Raw genomic sequence first — 10,767 nt, forward strand, 5'->3', positions numbered from 1 at the left:
CTATGGTATGTCGTTTAGTTGAGTTATACGGTCCTCTACATCATCAAATGTATAGGTTGTTGAGCTCCCCAGTTAGGTGCATGTGCGCCCCATGGTTCGCAGATCCGGAACATTGATGCATGTGTCATTGTGGATGGCATTCCAGATTGGAATATCCTAGCCCTTAATCAGTTATTTATCCACAGAATGTGACAATTGATGTTTTTTTTTTTTTTTTGTGGCATAACAGTGTATTCGTAGGCCACTGATCCAATGGTTAAGGTCTTCCAGTCTGAAACATCTTATTAGCAACCCTCACCCATGTAGAGCCCCATTGAATCAACAGATTGGGAGACCTGACATATTGTACATCTAATGACACTCGGGACTGTATAATTCATCTCACGTGAATCTAATTCATTTTTCCTTTATTTCTTTGATTGCGAATTAGAACCTTTCAACAGATGTTCAGGAGTTTGGATGGATGATGTTTGATTTCTGCCATCTTTGTCATGATCAAAATATTTCAAGTTGTGCTACATTGTGACATGTAGGGTTTCTTTTTCTGGAATCCTTTCTTGATGGATGGGATTACTGTGCCACAGGGACTTCAATGTTTTCTGCATCCTGAAACATCAACTGCTAGTTTTTTTCAGGAAAATCCATGTTAATTTTGTTATATAGGAGCTGAAATCTTGAAAGATGCCACGGGCAAGGAGGATAAGAGCAAAGCTCCGATGGAGCAACCTCTACACTTTCTCTTGCTTCCACCCGACAGTCGTAGACTCAGAAGGAGGGCATCCCCTTCAAGGCCCTGGGTTTTCTCGGGTTGTCTACTGCAACCAACCCCTTGTCCATCGAAGGAAGCCCCTGAAATACGCCTCAAATTACATATCGACCACCAAATACAATGCCATCACGTTTGTGCCCAAGGCGATCTTTGAGCAGTTCCGACGGGTTGCCAATCTGTATTTCCTGTTGGCTGCGATCTTGTCGCTTACACCCATTGCCCCCTTCTCTGCTGTGAGCATGATCACCCCTTTGGCCTTTGTTGTCGGGCTGAGCATGGCAAAGGAAGCTTTGGAAGACTCGCGTAGGTTTATCCAGGATATGGAGGTCAATAGTCGAAAGGTTAGCACCCATAAAGGGAATGGGGAGTTTGGTCCCAGGCAATGGCAAAAGCTTTGTGTTGGAGATGTGGTGAAAGTTGAGAAGGATCAGTTCTTTCCTGCAGACTTGCTTTTGTTGTCTTCAAGCTATGAAGATGGGATCTGCTATGTGGAGACAATGAATTTGGATGGTGAAACAAACTTGAAAGTTAAGAGATCTTTGGAGGTTACCCTGCCCTTGGAGGATGATGAGGCTTTTAAGGATTTCACGGGGACAATCAGATGCGAAGATCCCAACCCTAGCCTATACACTTTTGTGGGTAATTTCGAGTATGATCGGCAGATTTATGTTCTAGATCCTAGTCAGGTTCTCCTCAGAGATTCAAAGCTCAGGAATACTGCTTATGTATATGGAGCAGTGATTTTTACTGGTCACGACAGCAAAGTTATGCAAAATGCAACGAAATCCCCTTCTAAGAGGAGTAGAATTGAAAAGAAAATGGACTACATCATATATATCCTTTTCACCCTCCTCATTTTGATATCACTGATTAGCTCAATTGGTTTTGCTGTGAACACAAAGTTCGGTATGCCCAACTGGTGGTACTTGCAACCACATAACACTTCGAATTTATATGATCCCTCAAAGCCTGTCTTGTCAGGGTTTTCCCATCTAGTCACAGCTCTTATCCTCTATGGATATTTAATACCAATCTCACTCTATGTCTCGATAGAGGTTGTCAAGGTCTTGCAAGCAATGTTCATTAATCAAGACATTCAAATGTATGATGAGGAAACAGGAAAAACTGCACAAGCGCGGACCTCTAATTTGAATGAGGAGCTTGGTCAGGTTGATACAATTCTATCTGACAAAACAGGCACTTTGACGTGCAACCAAATGGATTTTCTAAAGTGTTCTATTGCTGGTATTTCATATGGCGTGCGTGCTAGTGAAGTTGAAATTGCTGCTGCAAAGTTGATGGAAATGGACCTTTCTGGGCAAAAGATGGAAATTCCTAACAGTGATCTTGGTTTTTGGGGAGAAAATAGAAATGATATCACTGTGTCCGAAATAGTACTGGAATCTGGAGGTGATCCTAAGATCGAAAAGATACACAAGTCTCCGATAAAAGGGTTCAGCTTTGAAGACAACCGCCTCATGGATGGGAATTGGTCAAAAGAGTCCGATCCAGATGTGATTTTATTATTCTTTCGGATATTGGCAGTCTGTCACACAGCAATTCCTGAGCTAAATGAGGAAAGCGGGATTTTCAACTATGAAGTAGAATCACCAGATGAAGGAGCTTTTCTTGTTGCAGCCAGAGAATTTGGGTTTGAATTCTGCAGAAGAACACAATCAAGTGTAGTTGTCCGTGAAAGAAACCCTTATGGACAGCCAATTGAAAGGTCAGAACGCTTCATGCCAACTCTTTTAGTTAAGCTTCATCTCTATTTTTCCTGCATATTCTTGGCATTATACATGCATAATTGTGAATGTTCAGGGAGTTCAAAGTTCTCAATCTTTTGGAGTTCAATAGCAAAAGGAAGCGGATGTCCGTAATTGTGCAGGATGTGGATGGGCAGATTCTTCTTCTCTGCAAAGGTGCAGACAGGTCTGATTTATAGTTCCATTCTGTGGTTATCTTTCACTTAGAAGCCATGTAAGCTATCAAATAGCTTTCTGATGTGGTCTGTATAAAATCTTTGAATGGCCTAAAGAGGCCATTTAATTTTGCTTCAGTGTATGCTTTCCAAAGCTTTTTTCATTCTTTCTTTATCCATTTCTGAGGATTTCTTTACGAATGTTCATTCATAATATGGGTAACACACATATGAACATAACCAAAATGATTAAGTCTCTATAGCCCGTAAATTATGAATGTGATTAAGCATTTTAATGCGTGGTGATGGGACACTTCAACTTGACCTTTTCATCACTCTCTTGATCTAAAATTTTCCAAGCTGTCCATTTACAATATTGAGACCCACCTGATAATGGGACCAGCCTTTTTTTTTTTGGGCCAGAACATCTACACAATCAAACCCACCAAATGGACAGATTGGATCTCTCATCTGTGTGCTAGTCTGGCACATGGTGGCATGTAGATGGGCTGCCTTAATAACTCTTGTGGACTTAGCAAGCTCCCATAAGGCAACTCTTAATACATATTTTATTTCTAGGGTTATAAAAAAAAATAAACTAACATACCAGAGAGCAAACAGCTTTCAGTTTTGACATTTTCATCCTGCTCTTGTACTTTATCTTGATTATATAGCTACACATGTTCATCTCCTACTATCCCCTAAAGCATGACCATAATGAAACATTTTAGAGCGAACAATTTTAGCTTTTGACATGCTCCAGTACTCATACTTCATCTAAATATTTTATCTATCTCTATGTATATGATTGTGCTTTCTTTCAAGCACTTGTTATGGTTCCTGTACTCATGTTTTGCAGCATCATACTTGATCGGCTATCAAAAAATGGAAGAGAATATGAACTGGATACTGTTAGGCATCTGAATGAATATGGAGATGCAGGCTTGCGAACGTTGATGCTTGCTTACAAGAAACTTGAAGAGTCAGAGTATTATACTTGGAACTGTGAGTTTGTCAAAGCGAAGACAACTATGGGGCCAGAGAGAGAGGAACTTCTTGAACGGGTTGCGGATTTGATGGAAAAGGATCTGATTCTTGTGGGTGCAACTGCTGTGGAGGACAAACTGCAGAAGGGGGTAAGGCTACCTGTTGCCTTTGTATTCTCTTTTCACTTTGGTTCTTTCAGTCCGTCTTACCATTCACTTTTCTTTCTCAAAAGGTTCCTCAGTGTATAGATAAACTAGCACAAGCCGGTCTCAAGATCTGGGTGCTGACAGGTGATAAGATGGAAACTGCTATCAACATTGGGTATGCCTCGTGAAAATTTGCTAACACATTTCCTTTTCCATTTGGTACTTTTAGAACACTTAGCTCATTGGCTAGCAACATCACATCATGAGATGGTGCATTCTGTGGTGGATGAATTGTTTCGTGTGTATTGCAGATTTTCATGCAGTCTACTTCGGCAAGGCATGAAGCAGATCCTGATAACATCAGCTAATGCAGATGCCGAAAAGGTTTGGATTTCTTTCTCTGCATATTTCTGATTGTGCTAGTTTTGCTTTCACGGTACAAAAAGTGCAAGAAGTTGATTTTATGGTAGGCTTTGTTGCTATGTTTGATGACTGACCAGACTATGAAAGAGAATATTTTGATGCAAATCACTGATGCCTCACAAATGATCAAGCTGGAAAAGGATCCTCATGCTGCCTTCGCTCTAATTATCGATGGGAAAACTCTAACTTATGCTTTAGAGGACGATCTGAAGCTTCAGTTTTTGGGTCTGGCAGTTGATTGTGCATCTGTCATATGCTGCCGGGTCTCTCCAAAGCAGAAAGCCCTGGTAGGATTTGTGAGCCTTTATTGATGTGACATCATCATGTTTGTTTTGCTTCAATTGATATGAGCAAGAAAGAGGATTTTGATGTGCCATCTTCCATTGTGATTTGCACTAGGTTACTAGATTGGTAAAAGAAGGAACTGGAAAAACCACTTTAGCAATCGGTGACGGCGCAAATGATGTTGGCATGATTCAAGAGGCTGACATTGGTGTTGGTATCAGCGGCGTTGAAGGCATGCAGGTTTGTTGTTCCTGCAGGCAGGCTGCCCATACATATTCCTAGCTATAGGTCACGTGTCATATATTTGGGTCATGCTCATACTATAGGATCTTGGCAGCTCTACAACTAGGAATAACAAAATCACTAATGCTTAGGCTGGTTGCACCAAATATCATGATATTTGGTGTGACCGGATACACCCTTAATATTTTTCAGAACCAATATTTGCCTTTGATGTGGTTTCAAAGAAACAAGTTCTGTTTTAGTTGCTATGATCTTGCAAAACCATATATGTTTATCAAATTATTTTCTGAATAACATAATTGCAAGGCAATTGATAGTTGATTTGCTATCCAATACATAATTAAGTTTTATTTGAGCTGCTCTCTCCCATTTGTATTTGCCTAGTACATTTGATACTAGTTATTCTGATCTGGTTCGCATTATGCTACGATATGGACATATCCCTTTTCAACTTTAGGATCATATACATTAAATTGGCAAGTGGCGAGTGCAAACTAAGATCTCGCTCTCTGCAGCTCACTATAAAAATCCCAAAATATTACTTAATTTTTGTGCAAGAAGGGTACATTTGGATATCCTGAAAGATTGGAGTGATTGGGATGCTTTTCCACCCAAATCAATATCCGTTACTTTATAGGCCCGATGTGAAATATAGCCAAGCTTGATTTGGGACAGGTAAAACAGAAAAATGATGCCTGCACAATGCATTTTCCATTTTTGAACATTCCCCTCAAATGTACAGAGGAATGGGTGGTAACCATTCCAGAAAAAACGTAGGTTCACTTGCTATCTGAATACATCCAAGAACATCTTACATGTTGTAAAAGAGTACATATTCATTGGTATCACATTTGTCTGTGTCATGGTCAGGCATGTGAGTAAACAATTTTAGCTATCCTCAAAACATGTATTGTATGCAAAAAGCTGCTGCCATGCTCACAGTTTTTCAGCTTTGTGCAGGCTGTGATGGCTAGTGACTTCTCTATTGCTCAGTTCCGGTTTCTGGAGCAACTTCTTGTTGTCCATGGGCACTGGTGCTACAAGAGGATTGCCCAGATGGTGAGAATCAAGTGCTCCCTTTTTGTTTCTCTATGCCTTGAACACATAATAAATCCACGCATGTGGTTTATGGCTAATGCATACTTCTGGAAACTGAATTTCTTTCAGATATGCTATTTCTTCTATAAGAATATAGCTTTTGGTCTCACGCTCTTCTACTTTGAGGCGTTCGCTGGGTTTTCAGGTCAGGCTGTCTACGATGATTGGTTCATGCTGCTGTTCAACGTCATTCTTACTTCATTGCCTGTCATATCATTGGGAGTTTTTGAGCAAGATGTTTCTTCGGAAGTCTGCTTACAGGTAGATTTCAAGAATCCTGTTTCATCTTGCTTCTACTTTTGTTGATAACGGGCATCCAGCTATATTGACTATTGCATTTGCAGTTTCCAGCACTATACCAACAAGGACCAAGGAACTTGTTCTTTGACTGGTATAGGATATGCGGTTGGATGATGAACGGTCTCTACTCGTCGCTTCTCATATTCTTCCTCAACATCGGCATCTTCTATGACCAGGCATTCCGTGCCGAGGGCCAGACCTCGGACATGGCGGCTGTTGGTGCAACAATGTTCACCTGCATCATCTGGACCGTCAACTGCCAGATTGTGATGACAATGAGCCATTTCACATGGATCCAGCACCTCTTCGTATGGGGCAGCATCTGCACTTGGTATGTCTTCCTATTCTTCTACAGCTTGTCCTCACCAATCATCTCGGGGGATGCCTACCACATCCTCACGGAAGTTCTCGCCCCTGCGCCCATCTACTGGATAGTCACGCTTCTGATAACTGCAGTGTGCAACCTCCCCTACTTTGCCTTCCTCTCATATCAAAGATCTGTCAACCCCTTGGACGACCACATCATCCAAGAGATCAAGCACTTCAAGAAGGACGTCGAGGATCAGCACATGTGGACGAGGGAGTCGTCCAAGGCAAGGCAGAAGACCATGATAGGGTTCACAGCCCGGGTGGAAGACAAGATCAGGCTGTTAAAAGGGAAGTTGCAGAAGAAGTACTCATCTTTAGTTGTGCAAACAATCTCATAACAATCCCTGTTTTTTTTTTCCTGGTTAGAGCTTCATGGCCTTGTACTCTTTTTTTTTTTTTTTCCTTTTGCCCATTCATTTGTACTTTCCAGTTGGTTGCTTGGGGTTGCTACAGGTCCCATTATATAGTTGTCTGTATATTTACGAGTTATCACAGTTTCTGCTTATGCAAGTAGAGTTGATATATTCCACAGTTCTGTTTCTTGGTTCCTCTCCTTCCTGCACCTTTGGGCAGTGTAAAATAGTGTTGTGGTGCTGGTCCTTTTGCAACTCTTAATGGCATGTGTTTTCAGGATCCGGATTATTGAAAGGAGCCACTGTAGATGGATCAGTTCTGACCTCTGACCGGATTGCCTGTGGATTGTGTTTTGTCACTTATTTTGCAGGACACTGATTGTACAATTTGGTCCACAACATTGGTGTGATGTTTTGGCTACGACTGGATGAATGATTTGGATCTTGTTCATGTCATGCCATGTTCATAGTTTTACAGCTGATCTGTTTAATTTTTAAAGGTCCAACTCTCGCCTCTGAGTTCTTTTGTGACCATGGTCTTCCTCAATAGACTTCAAACAATCCTATGCACTATCTGAATCCTTATATCAAAAGATACAATGAGCATGGTGGTCTGAATAATTACTGACGCTTTTGACTCCAAAGAAACGATTCTTTACTCTTTGAATGTATTGCATGTTTGTGTGAATTTGTCGCAATATATTCCTGATGTGATACAAATTACAATACCTTCCAGCATCATTGACCTTTTAATGATATTGAACTCCATTAAAATTAGCTAGTAGGAATGTAACAAGGATACATTACAATATTATGTGGTTCTATTAGAACTTATCAGTGTCACGAATGATGCTTTTCTGTAAATACTTGTACATGAAGTTCGCTTATTGACAGTTGAAATAGTATCTCTATCTACTTATCTAGCTATCCATCAATCCACATATATTCTCTCTTAGTATCCATTTTCTACATGCTAATGCCAATGTCCTCCATGGTGCAATTTTTACATTGAACTGATGTAAAAGGTTTGTGATGATACTGCTTGTTGGACTAGTGAGGGGCGCCTTAGAATTTAAGGTTTTTAAAATGAGTAAAGCTAAAACAGAGTATATGGAATGCAATTTTAACAACAATAGCAATGAAAACAAGGAATTAGTAAAGATTGATGATCAAGAAGTACCTAAAATGATTATTTTAATATCTTGGATAGATGATTCATCAGATCAGAATTTGAGGAGGATGTTGCTCATAGAATTCAAGTTGGGGGCAAAAGAAGTGGAGATATGCTTCTAGAGTTTTATGTGATCACCGTGTACCAATCAAATTAGAGGGGAGATTTTATCGGATGGCTAAGACCAGTCATGCTTCATGGGATGAAATTTTGGGCAGTTGAGGAATGACATGCTCATTGGATGAGTGTAGCTGAATTGAGGATGTAGTGATGTATGGGTGGCAAGAAAATGAAGGATAGAGTGAGAAATGAATGCATTCGATAGAATCCAGTAGTAGCACCAATAGGTAATAAGGTGGGATAACGTAGATGTAGATGGTTTGTTTATGTGCAACCGAGAACAAGAATTGCATCGGTTAGGAGTGAGTTGGTTCAAGTTAAAAAAGGGCAAGAGGAAGGCCCAAAAGGGCGTGTGTGGAGATAGTAAGAAAAGACCTATGGCTTGAGGATATGGTCAAAATGGAATGGCAAAACAGGATTCATGTAGTTACCTCACCTAGTAAGGCTTTGATGATGATGATGATGATACTTATGGGATTGGAGTGGAAGAACATGTCTCATCTAGAATCCTAACACCAAATGCGAGTCTTTTTCTCTGAACATCACAAGAGTAACTCTCATAGTGCCTAAGTCAAGCATTCACCAGATAAAATCAAAGGGCAATTGCAAAATCTGTTTCCCACATGAATAGAAGAGCAACATGGTAAAAGCTCTAGACATAGAAGTGAAATATTCATTCGCTACTTGCATACATCCACGCATCTGTAACAAATTAAACTGACTAATTCTAATCCTAATCCAAGTATGATTCTCAATTAAAGTCACACGGAAATCAAGTTTAGACCCAACAACATTTTGATACTTTGACACAAACTATGATATTTCATGCACACTTACATAGCTACTACATGTCTGGCATACATGTACCTCAATCCAATAATGTCCAAATCATGGGATCCGTTATTTTGGATTGCTCAAAAAGGAAATACATTGAATACGATATCCTGGCCATCCGATTGGGGCCCATCAAATGGACTAAGTAAATGAAATACATTAAAAGTTCAAGTTCTACAAGAAAATGTCTGTTAGAGGTTAGAATCATCCAATTAATATGATTTTGGGACTAATATTTAAGGTGCGGATGCAATTTGGAAGGACTGAATGAAGTTATAGGCCTGTTTGTATGCTTCTCTGTTTCACGTTGAAGCAATGTAAGGAATTGGGGTTGAGAATTATCTGTTCTGCTAGTAGAATCTGAAGGTCTATGTATCTCTGGTCTGGTATGTTTAATCTGCAAGTAGAAATGGTGGCCCGATGGACAGTTGTAGGTTTCAAACAGCTTGGCTTCAAAAGATGCAATGTTCTGAGATGCCCCCAGGGCCAGGATCAAACAACTCACTTGTTCTTGTAAACAAAAAAAAAAAAACTAGATTATTAGGTTGATCCAAAACCAATACTGGTGGAAGTTGTTTGCTAATGAAAAAGAAAACAGTAAACAATAAACTAGGAATATATGAGTCTTGTAACACTCTGGGAAGCTGCTCTTTTCACTCTTCTTCTGGGGAGTGATTGTCTGTCAAGTATCTGTTTGATAAGGACTTTTTCCTAAGAAATAGCTGACACTACGTGGGAAGATACACCATCTGTAATCAACTTAGTTATGCTAACATGCTGTCTTTTGTGTCCAACGGCATGCTCGTGGGACCTTTCCTAATTTCTTTTCCTAGGGCATGTTCGTGGTGGGACACATATGATGAGTGGCCCAGTTCTGGTACATGCACTATCATCTTCTCTTACACGCACGCTTGGCAAATGCCAACAATGCGAGGAGGCTATTTAGGGGGTGTTTGGATCATAACCTACATTACATAAGCTACTTGAGGACTTATGCCCCAAGCAACTTATCATGGTTTTCATTTATTGAACAGGTAAATAATTAAATATGTTTGGAAAACAAAGTATCAATGAAAAAATAGAAGAGTATGTTTGGTTTGTAACATCACATAAGTATTTATTCATTAAGCTTGTTCGGTCAACCTTTAAAATGTACTGTCCATTGTGTAGGCCCAACCTTCGATGCGTGCTGTCCATCTTCCGGGGCCCACCTTGGATGTGGGCCAGTCATCATCAGCACCTTTGATGTGCACCATCCATTGTATAGGCCCACATTGATATGGGTCATCCATCATGTGGGGTCCACCATCAAAATAAATTGTCCATCATGTAGGGCCTACCTTCAATGTCCACTGCCCATTATGTGGAGCCCACCTTTGATATAGACCATCTATCGTGTGGGCCAATGGTGGCCCCACCTTCGATGTAAGGTCCACCATCAAAATAAAATTGTCCATGATGTGGGGTCCACCTTCAATGTCAACCGCCCATCATGTTGAGCCCACCTTTCATGTGGATCATTTATCAAATGCGCCGGGGCTGACCTTTGATATGGACCATCCATTATGTGGGGTCCACTTGATGTGGGACATTCATCATGTGGGCCCAACTTTCAATGTTATTGTCCATCATGTGGGGCCACCTTAAATATCCACCGCCTCATGTGGAGCCGACTTTTGATATAGATCATCCATCGTGTGAGCCCCACCTTCAATGTGGATCGTCCATCATGTGGGGCCGCTTTGGAT

At 40.5% G+C, this 10,767-nt stretch overlaps 1 protein-coding gene across 1 annotated transcript; it reads left to right on the plus strand.

Annotated features, from left to right (window-relative positions):
- The first annotated feature begins 408 nt into the window (after nt 1–408).
- On the plus strand, nt 409–7,088 carry LOC131222781 (probable phospholipid-transporting ATPase 4). Its single transcript, XM_058217976.1, has 10 exons — nt 409–2,495; nt 2,591–2,701; nt 3,550–3,826; nt 3,910–3,998; nt 4,135–4,207; nt 4,324–4,533; nt 4,646–4,771; nt 5,735–5,833; nt 5,942–6,133; nt 6,217–7,088. Exons 1-10 carry the CDS (start codon nt 682–684, stop codon nt 6,877–6,879), a joined length of 3,654 nt encoding a protein of 1,217 aa, XP_058073959.1. The 5' UTR covers nt 409–681; the 3' UTR covers nt 6,880–7,088.
- The last annotated feature ends 3,679 nt before the right edge of the window (nt 7,089–10,767 follow it).

This window comes from Magnolia sinica, chromosome 13 (genome assembly GCF_029962835.1).
Source record: "Magnolia sinica isolate HGM2019 chromosome 13, MsV1, whole genome shotgun sequence".
Taxonomy (NCBI): Eukaryota; Viridiplantae; Streptophyta; class Magnoliopsida; order Magnoliales; family Magnoliaceae; genus Magnolia; species Magnolia sinica.